Source organism: Coregonus lavaretus, assembly GCF_964263955.1.
Source record: "Coregonus lavaretus genome assembly, chromosome: 5".
Classification (NCBI taxonomy): Eukaryota; Metazoa; Chordata; class Actinopteri; order Salmoniformes; family Salmonidae; genus Coregonus; species Coregonus lavaretus.
In genome coordinates this window covers 15,151,925-15,173,577 of record NC_139992.1, presented here as the reverse complement: position 1 = coordinate 15,173,577, position 21,653 = coordinate 15,151,925, and the positions used below count along the sequence as shown (strand labels likewise).

The 21,653-nt window shown below is 42.8% G+C and overlaps 1 protein-coding gene across 1 annotated transcript; it reads left to right on the top strand.

The window, feature by feature from the left end:
• The first annotated feature begins 13,395 nt into the window (after positions 1-13,395).
• LOC311130078 (eIF5-mimic protein 2-A-like) lies at positions 13,396-20,864 on the top strand. Its single transcript, XM_084162732.1, has 12 exons — positions 13,396-13,517; positions 15,843-15,916; positions 16,060-16,236; positions 16,414-16,508; positions 16,723-16,788; positions 17,242-17,377; positions 17,943-18,052; positions 18,456-18,626; positions 18,956-19,102; positions 19,343-19,481; positions 20,256-20,378; positions 20,595-20,864. The coding sequence occupies exons 2-12, from the start codon at positions 15,853-15,855 to the stop codon at positions 20,624-20,626; spliced, it is 1,260 nt and encodes a 419-aa protein (XP_084018858.1). The 5' UTR covers positions 13,396-13,517; positions 15,843-15,852; the 3' UTR covers positions 20,627-20,864.
• Positions 20,865-21,653: the final 789 nt, after the last annotated feature.

Below are 21,653 nucleotides of genomic sequence, written 5' to 3'. Positions count from 1 at the left end.
TTCCTCTGGTGTGACACAACAAGGGAAAAAAGCTGTCACACCATTGGAAATCTCAGGCTGTATGGTCCATTTTGGGGCTTATTGTTAACAGTAAGCTTTCCATATGATTTCACCACAACATGTTTTCATTGCTTTTTATACTTCAATTGTCAAAAAAGTATTATTATTTTTAATATATACACATTCAAACTGCGTCACACCAAAGGACTAAGAAACTGACCCCTTTATGGCAATGGCAGAAAAGTGCAATATTTTGATAAATATTTATCATAAAGCTTTACCATCTGTTCAGGCCATGTGCTCCAGCCATGTCTTCAGTACTTACTCATTGCAAGAGAACTGTCCCTACCACAATGGTGCCCAAATGCTGGCTCATTATTTAATCACAGAATTGTGTCACACCAAGTGGACATTGCTTTTAGGGCCAAAATGTAATCAATCAAAACTATTTGGAAATATCATGAATAGACTTGAGGACTATTGTTTCTTGAAATAAACTTCTGTGTTATAACTAAAAGATTAGGTGAAGGGAATTGTATTCATAAAAATAAAATAAAAAATAAAAAATAAATGCTTAAATGCAAAGCTCCACAACCTTACCTGGGACAATTGTCACGTTTGGTTCAAAATTGTAAGAAAACTAATAATACAAGGTATGAATATACTTATAATCCAAGGTTTTAAAAAACAAAGCTTTTAGTATTATATCACAATTTTAGACAATTTAGGTTAAGTTAAATTTGTGTTTGCCATCATGGACAAAAAAAAGGGGTGTCACGTCAACTACCCATATACATTTAATTATTAGGGGACTACTATCATATATCACTTTACATGCTGTAAATTATGTGCGTGATTGAATAACATTTGATTTGATTTTGCCGCCATGCTTGCTGTGTTCTTTGTTGAGAGAGATGAAAGTGTGACAGAGAGAGAGAGAGAGAGAGCTCAAATACATTGCTCCTGCATTTTCAGCATGTTTTTACAAAAAAATATAGATTTAGAGTTAGATAAACTTGGATTTTTTGGCAGGGACATATACAGAATGCTACCCTCCACAACATAACCTTCATTCCAAACCAAAACTCCAAACCTACAACCTGATTTTGGATGGAATTACCTGGAAGGCTTTCTACTACCAAGGATTACTATTCCCAAGCTATACAGCAAATACTCTGGCAAACAAACAGAAACCTGAAAACACCATCCAACCTGGAACTGAGTGAGTAATGTTTAGTCTGAAGCTATTTTTTACTTTCAAAAACCAAGAAGAAAAATACATTACAATGATATATTTTACTTTATAAGGACTGAATGCTAAGGCTACCAAGCTTGCTAGTACAAAGAGATACAACTTCAATTAGCACTGACGTGTGAAGTGAGAGGTGTCAAAGCCCTTGAGCCCAACAATGGCAGGAGAGACGCACAGTCTACCCCAACCAAATGGAGAGGCCTTAGAAGCACCTTCCCGTTGTTCAGAGGTCATTCAAATACAGTACCCTCTGAATGTAAAGAATGATAAGACACGAAAAGAGTACAAAATGAAGCTCCTTATGGGAAATCAGCAGACACTTTTTGCTGACTTTTATAAAATAGGGAAAATAAGCAACCTTATCTTCCACACCATCCCCTGGCATGGCACAGTGCTATACTAGCACACTACCCCTCTGTTAAGAGGGGGGGTGTTAGCGATGGGTGGAAACTCAGGATACTAGACAACGAGGACTCTGAGTCATCTAATCTAATATAAATCTCTATAAATCTGGAACAGTATTGGTACAGGGCAACACCAAACAGTTCCAACTGGACTTTCACCTAATCAAAGGAATAGCTCAGCAGGAGAAGCTCTCCCTTGAGAAAGATATCCCCACCCCGAGTGGGTCAGACAAGACCTCTTCATTAAATAACCCCACAGAGCAACCCTAAGCGGAAAGTCAACTTCCCAGCACAGAGTACTACTCCCTCATTGAAATGAAGGATAAATTCACCCAGCTGGAGGTAAGGCAGGTGGGGCTGGAACAGCAGGTGAACACACTCCAGTCAGCACAGACCCAGACAACAGTCCAGCACAACAACACCCCCTTAACTAGACCTGGAGAGCTGGAGGTAGAGAGAGACATGTCTGCACTCTGGACTGTGGTGAGACAACATCAACAGGAGAAAGAGCAGGAGCAGGAGAAGAACAGAGCACTAGAGGAGAGGATCAGAGTGCTGGAGGAGAAGGTGAGAATGATGACGGGTGACAGAGAACAACCCATTAGAGAGCTGGCCACCCCCGCAGAGAAGCCAGCAGAACAGCCCACCTCAGATCCTGGCCAAAGTCTCGACACGGCAGCAGAACAGGACACCCTAGACCCTGACCATAGCCTTGACATCACAGCCAGACAAACAAATGAAGAACCCCAAGCCCAGGGGATCCCAACCCCTCTGAGCACCCCCCCTGTCAGCCACCCAGATAGCCCTCATGACGACCCCCCCCCCCCCATACCCACTGAGGACATACACAAGCCACAGATTGTACTCCTTATGGACTCAAACGGGAGCAACAGATCAAAAGACACCCCGCGCAGACCTGCGAGACACTGTCCCAGACCTGCGGGACCCCCCCCCCCCCCCCATTTAGGGCCCCTCGGATCAGACCTATGCCCCTCCTACCCACCCCATGCCCCCCACTCCCGCAAAGAGGGCCTCAACATGAAAGTCACACATACGCCCAGGCCGTGAGCACGCAAACAGGCCCAACCCCCACTCTTACACTAGCCCAAGCCAATGGCATGTACCAGATGCTCAGTAGGCTCTGCTCACAATTACTGGCCTGAGGCCAAACCTCACGACCAACAACATTAGACACTTTATGGAACACAAAGCCTTCACTATTTCATCCTGGAATATCCAAGGCCTGAGGTCATCTGCCTTTGGCCTAAAGAGAAGGAACCTGGATTTCACCAAAGAAATCGGAAATACAGACATTGTCATCCTACAAGAAACATGGTGTAGAGGAGACAGGACACCCTAGACCCTGACCATAGCCTTGACATCACAGCCAGACAAACAAATGAAGAACCCCAAGCCCAGGGGATCCCAACCCCTCTGAGCACCCCCCCTGTCAGACACCCAGATAGCCCTCATGACGACCCCCCCCCCCCCCCCCCCCCATACCCACTGAGGACATACACAAGCCTGTGGTTGCCCTCTAGGTTACAGAGAGCTGGTAGTCCCATCCACCAAACTACCAGGTGTGAAACAGGGAAGGGACTCAGGGGGTATGCTAATTTGGTATAGAGCAGACCTAACTCACTCTATTAAATGAATCAAAACAGGAACATTTTACATTTGGCTAGAAATTCAAAAGGAAATTATCTCAACAGAGAAAAATGTCCTCCTGTGTGCTACCTATATCCCCCCACTAGAATCCCCATACTTTAATGAAGACATCTTCTCCATCCTGGAGGGCGAAATCAATCATTTCCAGACCCAGGGACATGTACTAGTCTGTGGCGACCTAAATACCAGAACTGGACAAGAACCTGACACCCTCAGCACACAGGGGGACAAACACCTACCTGGAGGTGACAGTATTCCCTCCCCCATATGCCCTCCTAGGCACAACTGCGACAACATCACCAACAAAAATGGGTCACAACTCCTGCAGCTCTGTCGCACACTGGGTATGTACATAGTCAATGGTAGGCTTCGAGGGGACTCCTATGGTAGGTACACCTATAGCTCATCTCTTGGCAGTAGTACTGTAGACTACTTTATCACTGACCTCAACCCAGTCTCTCAGAGTGTTCACAGTCAGCCCACTGACACCCCTATCAGACCACAGCAAAATCACAGTCTACTTGAACAGAGCAATAGTCAATCATGAGGCATCAAAGCCAAAGGAACTGAATAATATGAAGAAACACTATAGATGGAAGGAAAGTAGTGTCGAAACCTACCAAAAAACAATTAGGCAACAACAAATTCAATCCATTCTAGACAACTTCCTGGACAAAACGTTCCACTGTAATAGTGAAGGTGTAAACTTGGCAGTAGAAAACCTAAACAGTATATTTGACCTCTCAGCTTCGCTATCAAATCTAAAAATCTCTAACAGAAAACCGAAGAAAAGTAACAACAGTGACAAATGGTTTGATGAAGAATGCAAAAACCTAAGAAAGAAATTGAGAAACCTATCCAACCAAAAACACAGAGACCCAGAAAACCTGAGCCTACGCCTTCATTATGGTGAATCACTAAAACAATACAGAAATACACTAAGGAAAAAGAAGGAACAGCATGTCAGAAATCAGCTCAATGTAATTGAAGAATCCATAGACTCTAACCACTTTTGGGAAAATTGGAAAACACTAAACAAACAACAACACGAAGAGCTACAGTGGGGGAAAAAAGTATTTAGTCAGCCACCAATTGTGCAAGTTTTCCCACTTAAAAAGATGAGAGAGGCCTGTAATTTTCATCATAGGTACACGTCAACTATGACAGACAAAATGAGGAAAAAAAATCCAGAAAATCACATTGTAGGATTTGTAATTTATTTCTTTGCAAATGATGGTGGAAAATAAGTATTTGGTCAATAACAAAAGTTTCTCAATACTTTGTTATATACACTTTGTTGGCAATGACACAGGTCAAACGTTTTCTGTAAGTCTTCACAAGGTTTTCACACACTGTTGCTGGTATTTTGGCCCATTCCTCCATGCAGATCTCCTCTAGAGCAGTGATGTTTTGGGGCTGTCGCTGGGCAACACAGACTTTCAACTCCCTCCAATGATTTTCTATGGGGTTGAGATCTGGAGACTGGCTAGGCCACTCCAGGACCTTGAAATGCTTCTTACGAAGCCACTCCTTCGTTGCCCGGGCGGTGTGTTTGGGATCATTGTCATGCTGAAAGACCCAGCCACATTTCATATTCAATGCCCTTGCTGATGGAAGGAGGTTTTCACTCAAAATCTCACGATACATGGCCCCATTCATTCTTTCCTTTACACGGATCAGTCGTCCTGGTCCCTTTGCAGAAAAACAGCCCCAAAGCATGATGTTTCCACCCCCATGCTTCACAGTAGGTATGGTGTTCTTTGGATGCAACTCAGCATTCTTTGTCCTCCAAACACGACGAGTTGAGTTTTTACCAAAAAGTTCTATTTTGGTTTCATCTGACTTTGGTCCCAGCTCTCTGCGGGTCATTCACTAGGTCCCCCTGTGTGGTTCTGGGATTTTTGCTCACCATTCTTGTGATCATTTTGACCCCATGGGGTGAGATCTTGCGTGGAGCCCCAGATTGAGGGAGATTATCAGTGGTCTTGTATGTCTTCCATTTCCTAATAATTGCTCCCACTGTTGATTTCTTCAAACCAAGCTGCTTACCTATTGCAGATTCAGTCTTCCCAGCCTGGTGCAGGTTTACAATTTTGTTTCTGGTGTCCTTTGACAGCTCTTTGGTCTTGGCCATAGTGGAGTTTGAAGTGTGACTGTTTGAGGTTGTGGACAGGTGTCTTTTATACTGATAACAAGTTCAAACAGGTGCCATTAATACAGGTAACGAGTGGAGGACAGAGGAGCCTCTTAAAGAAGAAGCTACAGGTCTGTGAGAGCCAGAAATCTTGCTTGTTTGTAGGTGACCAAATACTTATTTTCCACCATAATTTGCAAATAAATTCATTAAAAATCCTACAATGTGATTTTTTTCTCAATTTGTCTGTCATAGTTGACGTGTACCTATGATGAAAATTACAGGCCTCTCTCATCTTTTTAAGTGGGAGAACTTGCACAATTGGTGGCTGACTAAATACTTTCCCCCCCCACTGTATCTATCCAAAACAGAGATGTATGGGTAAACCACTTCTCCAATCTTTTTGGCCCTATAACAAAGAACAAACAGCTAAACATATACATTATCAAATGCAAATCTTAGAATCAACTACCAGAACCCACTGGATTCTCCAATTACATTGAATGAACTACAGGACAAAACACAAGCCCTCCAACCCAAAAAGGCCTGTGGTGTTGATGGTATCCTCAATGAAATGATAAAATATACAGACCACAAATTCCAATTGGCTATACTTAAACTCTTTAACATCATCCTTAGCTCTGGCATCTTCCCCAATATTTGGAACCAAGGACTGATCACCCCAATAACTACCGTGGGATATGCCTCAACAGCAACCTTGGGAAAATCCTCTGCATTATCATTAACAACAGACTAGTTCATTTCCTCAGTGAAAACAATGTACTGAGCAAATGTCAAATTGGCTTTTTACCAAATTACCGTACGACAGACCACGTATTCACCCTGTACACCCTAATTGACAAACAAACAAACCAAAACAAAGGCAAAGTCTTCTCATGCTTTGTTGATTTCAAAAAAACTTTTGACTTAATTTGGCATCAGGGTCTGCTATACAAATTGATGGAAAGTGGGGTTGGGGGAAAAACATACGACATTATAAAATCCATGTACACAAACAACAAGTGTGCAGTTAAAATTGGCAAAAAACACACACATTTCTTTCCACAGGGCCGTGGGGTGAGACAAGGATGAAGTTTAAGCCCTACCCTCTTCAACATATATCTCAACGAATTGGCGAGGGCACTAGAACAGTCTGCAGCACCCGGCCTCACCCTACTAGAATCTGAAGTCAAATGTCTACTGTTTGCTGATGATCTGGTGCTTCTGTCACCAACCAAGGAGGGCCTACAGCAGCACCTAGATCTTCTGCACAGATTATGTCAGACCTGGGCCCTGACAGTAAATCTCAGTACGACAAAAATAATGGTGTTCCAAAAAATGTCCAGTTGCCAGGACCACAAACACAAATTCCATCTAGACACCATTGCCCTAGAGCACACAAAAAACTATACATACCCTCTAGGTTACATACCCTGTAGCCTAAACATCAGCGCCACAGGTAACTTCCACAAAGCTGTGAACGATCTGAGAGACAAGGCAAGATGGGCCTTCTATGCCATCAAAAGGAACATCAAATTTGACATACTAATTAGGATCTGGCTAAAAATACTTGAATCAGTTATAGAACCCATTGCCCTTTATGGTTGTGAGGTCTGGGGTCCGCTCACCAACCAAGAATTCACAAAATGGGACAAACACCAAATTGAGATTCTGCATGCAGAATTCTGCAAAAATATCCTCTGTGTACAACGAAAAACACCAAATAATGCATGCAGAGCAGAATTAGGCCGATACCCGCTAATTATCAAAATCCAGAAAAGAGCCGTTAAACTCTATAAGCACTGAAAACGAACGGATTCCCAAACCTTCCATAACAAAGCCACCATCTACAGAGAGATGAACTTGGAGAAGAGTCCCCTAAGTAAGCTGGTCCTGGGGCTCTGTTCACAAACACAAACAGACCACACAGAGCCCCAGAACAACAACAACACAATTAGACCCAACCAAATCATTTTCCGTCTAGATAGAACTGCCAAAGGGGGTGGAGTTGCAATCTACTGTAGAGATAGCCTGCAGAGCGCTATCATACTATCCAGGTCTGTGCCCAAACAGTTTGAGCTCCTACTTCTAAAAATCCACCTTTCCAGAAATAAGTATCTCACTGTTGCCGCTTGCTACAGCCCCCCCTCAGCCCCCAGCTGTGCCCTGGACACCATATGTGAATTGATTGCCCCCCATCTATCCTCAGAGTTTGTACTGCTTGGTGACCTAAACTGGGATATGCTTAACACCCCGGCCATCCTACAATCCAAACTAGATGCCCTCAATCTCACACAAATTATCAAGGAACCTACCAGGTACAACCCTAAATCCGTAAACATGGGCACCCTCATAGATATCATCCTGACTAACTTACCCTCTAAATACACCTCCGCTGTCTTGAACCAGGATCTCAGCGATCACTGCCTTATTGCCTGTGTCCGTAATGGGTCCGCGGTCAAACGACCACCCCTCATCACTGTCAAATGCTCCCTAAAACACTTTAGCGAGCAGGCATCCTAATTGACCTGGCCCAGGTATCCTGTATGGATATTGATCTCATTCTGTCAGTAGAGGATGCCTGGTTGTTCTTTAAAAGTGCTTTCCTCTCAATCTTAAATAAGCATGCCCCATTCAAAAAATTCAGAACTAAGAACAGATATAGCCCCTGGTTCTCCTCAGACTTGACTGCCCTTGACCAGCACAAAAACATCCTGTGGCGTACTGCATTAGCATCGAACTGCCCCCGCGATATGCAACTTTTCAGGGAAGTCAGGAACCAATATACACAATCAGTTAGGAAAGCAAAGGCTTGCTTTTTCAAACAGAAATTTGCATCCTGTAGCACTAACTCCAAAAAGTTTTGGGACACTGTAAAGTCCATGGAGAATAAGAGCACCTCCTCCCAGCTGCCCACTGCACTGAGGCTAGGAAACACTATCACCACCGATAAATCTACAATAATCGAGAATTTCAACAAGCATTTTGCTACAGCTGGCCATGCTTTCCACCTGGCTACCACTACCCCGGCCACCAGCTCTGCACCCTCCACTGCAACTTGCCCATGCCCCCCCCGCTTCTCCTTCACACAAATTCAGACAGCTGATGTTCTGAAAGAGCTGCAAAATCTGGACCCCTACAAATCATCTGGGCTAGACAATCTGGACCCTTTCTTTCTAAAATTAGCCGCCGAAATTGTCGCAACCCCTATTTACTAGCCTGTTCAACCTCTCTTTCGTAACGTCTGAGATCGCCAGAGATTGGAAAGCTGCCACGGTCATCCCCCTCTTCAAATGGGTGACACTCTAGATCCAAACTGTTACAGACCTATATCCATCCTGACCTGCCTTTCTAAAGTTTTTGAAAGCCAAGTTAACAAACAGATCACCGACCATTTCGAATCCCACCGTACCTTCTCCGCTATGCAATCCGGTTTCCGAGCTGGTCATGGGTGCACCTCAGCCACGCTTGAGGTCCTAAACGATATTATAACCGTGATCGATAATAGACAGCACTGTGCAGCCGTCTTCATCGACCTGGCCAAGGCTTTCGACTCTGTCAACCACCGCATTCTTATTGGCAGACTAAATAGCCTTGGTTTCTCAAATGACTGCCTCGCCTGGTTCACCAACTACTCATCAGATAGAGTTCAATGTGTCAAATCGGAGGGCCTGTTGTCTGGACCTATGGCAGTCTCTATGGGGGTGCCACAGTGTTCAAATCTTGGGCCGACTCTTTTCTCTGTGTATATCAATGATGTCGCTCTTGCTGCTGGTGACTCTCAGATCCACCTCTACGCAGACGACACCATTTTGTATACATCTGGCCCTTCATTGGACACTGTGTTAACAAACCTCCAAACGAGCTTCAATGCCATACAACACTCCTTCCTGTAGCCTCCAACTGCTCTTAAACACTAGTAAAACTAAATGCATGCTCTTCAATCGAACGCTGCTGGCACCCGCCCACCCGACTAGAATCACTACTCACGACGGGTCTGACCTAGAGTATGTGGACAACTACAAATACCTAGGTGTCTGGTTAGACTGTAAACTCTCCTTCCAGACTCACATTAAGCATCTCCAATCCAAAGTAAAATCTAGAATCGGCTTCCTATTTCGCAACAAAGCCTCCTTCACTCATGCTGCCAAACATGCCCTCGTAAAACTGACTATCCTACCGATCCTTGACTTTGGCGATGTCATTTACAAAATAGCCTCCAACACTCTACTCAGCAAATTGGATGTAGTCTATCACAGTGCCATCCGTTTTGTCACCAAAGCCCCATATACTACCCACCACTGTGACCTGTACGCTCTTGTTGGCTGGTCCTCACTACATATTCGTCGCCAAACCCACTGGCTCTAGGCCATCTATAAATCACTGCTAGGCAAATCTCCGCCTTATCTTAGCTCATTGGTCACCATTGCAACACCCACCCGTAGTATGCGCTCCAGCAGGTATATCTCACTGGTCATCCCCAAAGCCAACACCTCCTTTGGCCGCCATTCCTTCCAGTTCTCTGCTGCCAATGACTAGAACGAATTGCAAAGATCTCTGAAGCTGGAGACTCTTATCTCCCTCACTAACTTTAAGCATCAGTTGTCAGAGCACCTTACCGATCACTGCACCCGTACACAGCCCTTCTGAAATTAGCCCACTCAACTACCTCATCCCCATATTGTTATTTATTTTGCTCATTTGCACCCCAGTATCTCTATTTGCACATCATCTCTTGCACATCTATCATTCCAGTGTTAATACTAATTGTAATTATTTTGCACTATGGCCTATTTATTGCCTTACCTCCATAACTTGCTACATTTGCACACACTGTATATATATTTTCTGTGGTATTTTTGACTTTATGTTTTGTTTTACCCCATATGTAACTCTGTGTTGTTGTTTTCATCGCACTGCTTTGCTTTATCTTGGCCAGGTCGCAGTTGTAAATGAGAACTTGTTCTCAATTGGCTTACCTGGTTAAATAAAGGTTAAATAAAAATAAAAATAAATGAGAATTACTTGACACATTGGAAAGAATTAACAAAAAAACTGAGCAAACTAGAATGCTATTTGGATCTAAACAGAGAGTACACAGTGGCAGAATACCTGACCACTGTGACTGACCCAAACTTAAGGAAAGCTCTATTGAGACCTGGCTCTCATTTACATTTACATTTACGTCATTTAGCAGACACTCTTATCCAGAGCGACTTCAAATAGGTGCATTCACCTTATAGCCAGTGGGATAACCACTTTGTTTTTATTTATTTATTTTTGGGGTTAGGAAGTGCAACTCAGTTTACACCTCATGTTGTGGGCAGTGTGCACAACACCCCCCCCCCCCTTACCACAATGTTTTTATTTATTTATTTATTTGGGGGGGGGGGGGGGGGGGGGGGGTAGAAGGATTACTTTATCCTATCCCAGGTATTCCTTCTCAATAGAAGACAGGCTATGTGCACACTGCCCACAACGTGAGGTGTAAACTGAGCTGCACTTCCTAACCTCCTGCCAAATGTATGACCATATTAGAGACACATACAGTGGGGAAAAAAAGTATTTAGTCAGCCACCAATTGTGCAAGTTCTCCCACTTAAAAAGATGAGAGAGGCCTGTAATTTTCATCATAGGTACACGACAACTATGACAGACAAAATGAGAAAAAAAATCCAGAAAATCAAATTGTAGGATTTTTAATGAATTTATTTGCAAATTATGGTGGAAAATAACTATTTGGTCACCTACAAACAAGCAAGATTTCTGGCTCTCACAGACCTGTAACTTCTTCTTTAAGAGGTTCCTCTGTCCTCCACTCATTACCTGTATTAATGGCACCTGTTTGAACTTGTTATCAGTATAAAAGACACCTGTCCACAACCTCAAACAGTCACACTCCAAACTCCACTATGGCCAAGACCAAAGAGCTGTCAAAGGACACCAGAAACAAAATTGTAGACCTGCACCAGGCTGGGAAGACCGAATCTGCAATAGGTAAGCATCTTGGTTTGAAGAAATCAACTGTGGGAGCAATTAATAGGAAATGGAAGACATACAAGACCACTGATAATCTCCCTCGATCTGGGGCTCCACGCAAGATCTCACCCCGTGGGGTCAAAATGATCACAAGAACGGTGAGCAAAAATCCCAGAACTACACGGGGGAACCTAGTGAATGACCTGCAGAGAGCTGGGACCAAAGTAACAAAGCCTACCATCAGTAACACACTACGCCGCCAGGGACTCAAATCCTGCAGTGCCAGACGTGTCCCCCTGCTTAAGCCAGTACATGTCCAGGCCCGTCTGAAGTTTGCTAGAGTGCATTTGGATGATCCAGAAGAGGATTGGGAGAATGTCATATGGTCAGATGAAACCAAAATATAACTTTTTGGTAAAAACTCAACTCGTCGTGTTTGGAGGACAAAGAATGCTGAGTTGCATCCAAAGAACACCATACCTACTGTGAAGCATGGGGGTGGAAACATCATGCTTTGGGGCTGTTTTTCTGCAAAGGGACCAGGACGACTGATCCGTGTAAAGGAAAGAATGAATGGGGCCATGTATCGTGAGATTTTGAGTGAAAACCTCCTTCCATCAGCAAGGGCATTGAAGATGAAACGTGGCTGGGTCTTTCAGCATGACAATGATCCCAAACACACCGCCCGGGCAACGAAGGAGTGGCTTCGTAAGAAGCATTTCAAGGTCCTGGAGTGGCCTAGCCAGTCTCCAGATCTCAACCCCATAGAAAATCTTTGGAGGGAGTTGAAAGTCTGTGTTGCCCAGCGACAGCCCCAAAACATCACTGCTCTAGAGGAGATCTGAATGGAGGAATGGGCCAAAATACCAGCAACAGTGTGTGAAAACCTTGTGAAGACTTACAGAAAACATTTGACCTGTGTCATTGCCAACAAAGGGTATATAACAAAGTATTGAGAAACTTTTGTTATTGACCAAATACTTATTTTCCACCATAATTTGCAAATAAATTCATTAAAAATCCTACAATGTGACTTTCTGGATTTTTTTTTCATAATTTTGTCTGTCATAGTTGACGTGTACCTATGATGAAAATTACAGGCCTCACTCATCTTTTTAAGTGGGAGAACTTGCACAATTGGTGGCTGACTAAATACTTTTTTTCCCCACTGTATTTCCCTCAGATTACAGAAATCCACAAAGAATTAGAAAACAAACCCAATTTTGATAAACTTCTTTATCTACTGGGTGAAAAACCACAGTGTGCCATCACAGCAGCAAGATTTGTGACCTGTTGCCACAAGAAAAGGGCAACCAGTGAAGAACAAACACCAATGTAAATACAACCCATATTTATGTTTATTTATTTTCCCATTTGTACTTTAACTATTTGCACATTGTTACAACACTGTATATAGACATAATAAGACATTTGAAATGTATTTATTCTTTTGGAACTTCAAATCCAGGCTCTGTCGTGGCCGGCCGTGACCGGGAGACCCATGGGGCGGCGCACAATTGGCCCAGCGTCGTCCAGGGTAGGGGAGGGAATGGCAGGCAGGGATGTTGGTAGAGCATGGCGTTTGCAACGCCAGGGTTGTGGGTTCGATTCCCGCGGGGGGCCAGTATGAAACAAAAAATATATATGTATGCACTCACTAACTGTAAGTCGCTCTGGATAAGAGTGTCTGCTAAATGACGTGAATGTTAATGTAAATGTTTATTTCACTTTTGTTTACTATCTACTTCCCTTGCTTTGGCAATGTTAACATACGTTTCCCATGCCAATAAAGCCCTTAAATTGAAATTGAATTGAAAGTGGGGAAACTCGGAGTTCGCGATGAAATACGAGTTTCCCACAATTAGCAGTTGGAGGGGCGTTCATGTGGGTTTTCCCAGTCATATGCGGGTACTTACGAAATTTAGAGATGTTATGAACGCGGCATAATGAATCACGTCATATCAGCCTTGCGCAGCCGTAGTACACACTTCACTTTTCACTGTTTTTTGATCGAGCCAGTTTAGTTGTGTCGCAGTACTTCGTGTTTCTTCGACTGTTTTTGAGAATAACTTTGATTTCGGTAAGTAGTGTAATTGAACTTGTATGTCTGGTATGCTGACGACAGTTGTAGATAGCTAAATCAATCAAGTTTATTACGCCTGCGTAAGTTTGCTAACGTTAGCAATCATGCTAGCTAACGTTAGCTTACTCTAGATAGCTAGTTAACTCTGTCAATCATGCATGCGTTGTAGCTAGCTATGTCTTCACAGCAGTAGTTTGCTAGTTCGTCTTGCAAGATTTTACAGATGGTCAGTATTTGTTGATTTGCAGTTAAATTCGTCAGTAACTTACTAACTAGCTAGCTAACTTGGCCATGCATGGATTGCATCTCCGAGGCCGATGTAGTTAGCCAGCCGGCGGGCCTTTAAGCTTGCTAACTAGCTAGCTAAGTAACGCATAGCCAGCAGATCCGACCCCATTATTTACAGCTACGCTAGGGTCGGACAGCATTACTGAGTGTATAAAGACACCGCAGGGGTGATATGGCTCGGAAAACGTACCTCAATCCAGGGATGAGAAATGGATGTACACCGAATGCAGGGGTGAAAGTAGATGTAATTGTTTACCGGTATGGGACACCCTAGTGCATTTTTTTTAATACTAAAAAAATTACAGGGTAGCCTACTCTGCTGACACTGACAAACATATCAATAACAATTATTTTCTCTGATCCATGTAATTGGCCTACGAAAAGTGGAGACACAAATTCAATATGAAATCCATATATCCTGGAGGAGGAAATTATTGTCTAAAATCAAACAAAAGTGTCACAGACCCAATGACAAAGACAGTGAATATGCATCTGCACACTCATCAGGGATATGGCTGATGTCCACTGGTGCCAATATGAGGCTACTGTTCGCTCAATTAAATTAAGAATTTTGATAACTAAAAGACAGATTGGAGTCTTCATTGTAATCTCTTTACAGCAATAGCTATTTGCTTTCCAAACAGTTTTTCAGTGATTGTATTTTTAAATATTGCGATATGCCTGACTGGGTCTCTGCTTTTCACTGACAGTTGCACTTCAACAATCATCTGTTTGGTATTTGCAGCTCGCGCTGCCCAAATTGCAGGCCCTTCCGACTGTAGGCAATGTGATCTAAAACAATCCACAGGTTTTTTTTTTAACAAGCTAATGATCTTCTGTGGAAAAATCATGCTTTCGGGTGTATCCTATTTTGAATTATTGTATTTATTTCTGTATAGACAGGAGTAAGCTAATTAGGCTATATAATTTTGCCAATTTAATTAAATATACTTTAGGGAAAGCTTCCCCTAGCCTTAGGACACGCCGCCTATGCCTTTATAATGTGGCATAAACACAACCAGTCATTATGTTTTCATCAGATTGTCAAACAAAGACGCTCCTGTAGGCTACCCGCACATATTCGTCCACTCACAAAGTAATTTCAGCATCCAAACACAAACAGTGCACTGTGGACCCGCAATTTGATGAATGGAAAGAGACATCTGTTACAAAACACCTACATGTATTGTAATGACATTCTGTGATTGTCATTAGGCCTACACTTGTAGCCTGAATTGATGTATCCACTGTTGTCCACGCGCGCCTCTGTCTAGGCCTTGTCCGCAAGCGTCTCAGCCACTAATCTCTGCCTTGACAAAATGTAAGTGTTCTCCTCAAACCACTGCGCAATTTGATACCACCCGGTTTCCAGTCAATTTGCTATTTTTTCATGCGTCTGACATGCAGTAATGTTAAATAATGGTGTAATATCCTGTAGTTTTTTGGGCATGTTGTATTATTTGTGATAGGCTCACGTTTTACCGGTACGGCGTACCCCCACTATTTATTATGCCTGGACGCTGTACTGACTTACTTTCACCCCTGGTCCCATTATCCCAACTGTTACACAGAGAAAATTGAATGACTTTGTTTATAAGTAAACTGACATTTTCGTCCTCATTAGCTAGCAGTAACAACAGCAGCCGTTATGTAATGGTACATCCCGTTGAACAACAAAGGAGCTGATTGGCTAACACTGCTATTTCAAAATGGCTGCTGTGGCTTCTGCTACCTAGCATGGGGACAAAAAGGACAGTTTTCTGGAAAAAACTAGCAGTCGTTCAATCTTCTTTGTGTAACAGTTGGGTTAATGGGACAATTGAGTACGCATTTCTCATCTCTGGATTGAGGTACGTTTTCCGAGCCATGTCTTGTGCCGGCTCCTCTGTGTCTTAATATATACAGGAATGCTGTCTGACCCTAGTACAGCTGTAAGCAAGCGGGTCGGATCTGCTGGGAAAGTAATGCAGTTAAAGCAACTAACGAGCTAATCTTTCAGCTATAATAATATAATCTTCTCTTTGTCTCATTCAGGGTGTCTTTTATGAGTAATCAAAAGATTCAGAAGCCAACGCTTACAGGCCAGCGTTTTAAAACTAGGAAGAGAGGTGGGTATAAACTGAATATTGATATCATGACTGGTCAAATGCTGTATGCACTCACGAACTGTAAGTCACTCTGGATAAGAGCGTCTGTTAAATGACTAAAATGTTAATTTGTGGCCCTAATGAATGCATTGATCTTTCAACAGATGAAAAGAAGGTGTTTGACCCTACTCAGTTTCAGGAAACCATTGTACAAGGTCTGAACCAAACTGGCAGTGATCTGGACGCTGTTGCGAAATTTCTTGATGCCTCTGGTGCCAAGCTTGACTACCGCCGCTATGCTGAGACACTCTTCGACATCCTGGTGGCTGGCGGAATGCTGGGTAAGGATATAATGGAATATAATAGAATGCTGGGTAAGGATAGAATGTTAGTGTAAGAATGGGAAAGAATAGAATACACTAGAATGCTGGGAAAATAATATAATTCTGGTGAAAGAATAGAATGAAAAATGTGTGCGAAAGTCTGTATAATAACTTCCCCTTTTTCTTCTTGTTCAGCCCCAGGGGGTACCTTGTCAGATGACTTGACCCGTACTGAGTTCTGTCTGTTTACAGCACAAGAAGACCTGGAGACCATGCAAGCGTATGCTCAGGTACGCTTGTGCAATGGTGTTTGTTATTGGTTTAGCAATAAAGAGCTGAATATGATGCTTCCTTGACTTACTAGCAATATTAGTAGTGGTGGTTCAAACCCCTTTTCCTTTTTACCAACAGAAAAGGTTGATTTTGTTAAGTGTGCTACAGTTTTTGTATTGACATTGGGCTGTTTTTTAGAGATCTGATTTTATTTTCCTTTTCGATACCTAGGTTTTCAACAAGCTTATCAGGCGTTACAAGTACCTGGAGAAAGGGTTCGAAGAGGAGATCAAGAAGGTGAATACATTGTTGATTGTCTTCTTGAGCAACATTGTTCAATATATGACTTGCTCTCTTATTTGTTGGATATTCCGGTTGTCACCGTAAATTAGTTATTCAACTCATTGCTGTTTCCCAAATTACATCCGTAGGGTTCTGGTAAAAATGAGTGCACTGTAAAGGGAATAGGGTGCCGTTTGGGATGCAGTCTTGATAGATGTCAGATGGATGACATTATTGAGCCTGACATGGTTATAGAATATGCAATTCTTTCAACTTATGTTCAATGTTATCCAGTCCAAAGTGCTGCATTCTATCCAAACAGTATACTCCTGTCTTTGGAGAATATGCCATTCAAGTTTGGTAAGGATAGAATTGCGTTCCATTCTGTTCTTATACCAGCATTCTATTGTATTCCATTCTAAGTTTCAGAGTGTTTGAGTTTCCCTCTTGTTCTTCTCTCCTGTGCAGTTGCTGCTCTTCCTAAAGGGATTCACTGAGTCTGAGCGCAACAAGCTGGCCATGTTGACTGGCATCCTGCTGGCCAATGGGAACATCTCAGCCTCTATCCTCAACAGCCTCTACAATGAGAACCTCGTCAAAGAAGGTGTGCAGCACTGCCAGTTCAATAGGGCATGCTTCTGCTACAAAAAATTAAAGGGATAGTATGAGATTTTATCTACTTACCCAGAGTCTGATGAACTCATGGATACCATTTTTATGTCTCTGATTGGCTCGTGAAACTACCTCTTAACTTCCTTAATACTGGACACAGAGTCCATGAGTTAATCTGATCTTGCATCATCCTTTTAATCCTGGTCCTGGACTAAAAATCACTTTTAGAGATTCTCCATTGAGTGTTATTTAAAAAAAAATCCAAGACTAGATTTAATCTGTGTCCTGGAAACCAGCCTGTATACTTACAAGCTCGTATCCAGTTACTTGCTTACTTAAATTGAAAGTTGCATACATTCACTGTAAAATGTGAATTTACTAAGGGCATATTTATGGTTTTGTCTCATACAACAGTCCTTATGTCTGAAGTTGCTTCATTTCTGTTTTTACGGGGCAGACTTGTAAAAGTTGTAGAATCGTGTCCCGTGGAATTTTTCTTTTCACCTGGTAGGCACTAGGCCTAAAATAAACGTTTTCCCCCTATTTTTTTTACCCAGGTGTCTCTGCAGCCTTTGCTGTGAAACTTTTCAAATCCTGGATCCATGAGAAGGATATCAACTCTGTGGCAGGAAGTCTCCGGAAGGTCGGCATGGATAACAGACTTCTGGTGAGTGAGACCACCAATCATGTAGGTGATGTCCAAACAGAAGCCATGCTAGTTTTCCTTGGGTCAGTGTAAAACAGTAATTGGGTAGCAGGGAAGTTAAGAATGGGCAGCTCTCCCGGGAATACAAAGGTTGTATCTCAATTTGTCTATTTGGCTGTATCTCCTCGCCGCCGCCTCAACTGTATTGGAGGAGAAGGTCCAAGGTCGATCCCCTTTGACCATCTTTCCAATGGGTTTTGAGAAGGAGGTGATGAGAAAGGAATCGAGGAAAGATGAATTGAGAAATTGCCAAGGAGAAGCGTTCTCTGTCGGACAGTGCTTAAGCATAAATATACAATGTAATAGTATTTGTTCTATTTAATTATGTGATGTAAAGCCTGTTGTTCCACCTTGTGTCTTGCAGGAGCTGTTCCCTGCCAACAAGCGGAGCTGTGAGCATTTCTCTAAGTACTTCACAGACGCTGGTCTCAAAGAGCTGTCAGACTTTGCCAGGAACCAGCAGGCCATAGGGTCCCGTAAGGAGCTTCAGAAGGATCTCCAGGAACAAATGGAACGCGGGGATGCTTTCAAAGACGTGAGTCCGAAGTCTGGGTCTATGCTGATTGCTGGAGAAGGACTCCACTGGTTGAGTTCCCTACCCTTAACCCTTGAAGGGTGCAATTGCTCTCATTCTCCCTTGTGGATTTAGAAGCATTGGGTTGGTGTTAGCATGTGGAGTGAGGAGGAGTGAATTTGAGCACACTTGGGGTAGAGAATCGGATCACAGCCTTGGTCTGTGTTGAAGGATATTGTTAGATTATGATTCCTAATTTTGTTAGCATGGGATGGAGATGACATGCCCAATAACCAGAAGCTATTGTTCCTTACTTACTGACCTACGTTCCTATCATCCTTTCCCTCCAGATCATTGCCTCAGCCAGGGAGGAGATGAAGAAGAACAACATCTCAGAGCAGACCATGATCGGCATCGTGTGGACCAGTGTTATGAGCTATGTGGAGTGGAACAAGAAAGAGGAGCTGGTCACAGAACAAGCCATCAAGCACTTGAAGGTGAGCTGGTTGGTTTGCACTGATTTCACCGAGCCATCACTTTCACTGCTTACAGGCTATGAGTTGTGCGGAGAGAGACTTGAGTTCACCATTTCCGTAGGATTCTCACAATCAGCCTTGGAATTGGAGGGCATAGATGGGCACATGGCGCTCCACAATGTGACGGGATTGAGTGTCATTTTTTTGTCGCTAGTTTTCATGACTCAACAAAACACCCCCGTTCTCTCCACCTCTCCGCAGCAATACAGCCCCCTTCTGAAGGCGTTTACATCCCAGGGAGCGTCTGAGATCCTGCTGCTCGTGAAGATGCAGGAGTACTGCTACGACAACATCCACTTCATGAACTCCTTCCAGAAGATCGTGGTGCTGCTCTACAAAGGTAAAAGCACGGGTAGAAGAAGGAGCCAATGAGATATCTTTGGTTAGTTAACAGAAGCGATGCCTCTCTGCTTGGCACTCAGCATTAAGGAGATGGATTGAGGGAAAGGCCCTGTGACAGACTAGCTTCCTGTCCAGGGAGTGTACTTGTACATCAATCTGCCTTACGCACAGAAACAGGAAAAGGGCTCCTGCCCTATGGGTTGTTCTAGCTTGGACAAGGCTTACTTATACAAAGGTAAAGGAGAACAGTGAATAGCGTTGTCTGCATCCTCAGTCCTTGTTTCCTCAATCCCTATCAAAGCTCATTGGAGGAGGATGTTCGAGGGAGGGACCTTGGATACTTGTATCCAATGTGTTTTGATCCTATCTTCTGATCCTTTCTGAATGACCCTGCATTGACAGTAGCAGCCAAAACCTTCCCGCCGAGCTTATCAAAGCGGGATCTGGATTAACTACCATTATAAGTGTGTTCCTATTCCGCCAACCCAAGCCCACCAGAAAATATTGGAGGGACAGTGGTCAGTTTAGATTGGTTTGTATTCTTCCAAATATACGAGGGGGAGAGGTGAGACATATGTACGCTTTCACTTGCTGAATAAGCATATTTTGCTGTTAGTGTGTGGAATGCAAGGTGAGTGACATGAGAAAATATGTTTCTGTTGCCTAACAGATTCACATCAACACTTTGTAGTTTGGCACAATTGTCTTTGTCAAGTAGCCATAACTGCATCTTCATGCAGTTGTAATTTTCATGTTTATGTATTTTTCCCAGCGGATGTTTTGAGTGAGGAGGCCATTCTGAAGTGGTACACAGAGGCCCACGTTGCCAAAGGAAGGAGTGTGTTCCTGGAACAGATGAAAAAATTTGTGGAGTGGCTCAAGAACGCAGAGGAAGGTGAGCATGGCTTACATTTTACATTAGTCAGGTAATTTATCAGAAATTCTTATCCAGAGCGACTGAAAATCAATTAATTCAACTAGCTAATGTAGGTACAAAAACCTTCAAAATATCTGCTAGTCCCATCGTCTGATGTCTGTAGTTTTGGCTGTATTCACTATTGCACCATAGTCTGTTTATTCAGTTGACTTAAATCTGATCTGTTTTTCCCAGAATCTGAGTCTGAGGAGGAAGAGGCTGACTAACGGACCTCAAGCCAAATCCAAGGCGTGTCATAATTGTGTTTTTTTCTAACATACAGTAGCACCAGGAGCAGTAGAATCTTCTGTTATAGAAGTGCTTCTCTCTTCACCCCCCCCCCTTTATTTTTTAAATTCTACCTCCTGTACTCCAACCATAATGTATGATGTGATGTAAGGGCTTTTTCATTCTGTTCCTTTTAAAACTAATAAAGTTTACACTTGTGGATAGCATGAATAATGAGTAGTCTCCCTTGAAATTCTTAATGATTCCTCATTTGAAGGAAAATACATGTTGCCACATTGAACCCCCTAAGGTCGATGTCCCGAAAATCGGTCTTCTCACAATAGCTTCTGAACTGTTTGGCGTATAAATGATGACCCCTCTATGGAAAGTTAAGACTCCCACGAACACAATGGTGTTCTCCGTTTTGCGCTGCGAAAATAGGGTTAAATGTTTAGATTTTTTTCCCTAATCTTTCTTAGATCTCTCAAATATAGGATAGACACTTCAGAACAAACTTCCTTTTGATTTTCTTTTGGGGGTGGGGGAATCTGTTATTCAATGAGTTTGTATGGGCTAATGGCAAAGGCCAAATAAAATGTTTCATACATTTTTCAATAGCCTATTTGTTTTTGATACTTCAAGTGGTCTTCAAAATCAAATGGCAAAATGATCCTTGTTATGACCTTAAAACAATTCCATATAGCTTAGTAGATTTAATATTGGTTGTTATTATAATTTCTTTACCCTGATATCAATTAGACTTAAAAAAATTTTTAGTTTAGTACTGGTATTCAGTGTTGGTGTAATTACTATCTGAGCTTGTGTCATTCTGAATAGTGTCATTTACTCATGAGGCTTCTGAAATGACCCTCAGCAGCAGTTATGGAAAGTTGGGGCATAGAGAGGTTGTTGATGTAACTGCAAAATATGAGTGATTTTAAAAGGATGGATTATGTTAGTGCCTTGTCTGTTAAAAAGATGGGAATCCTCTATGGGAGGCTTGTGTAAATTAAGTTATGGGCAATT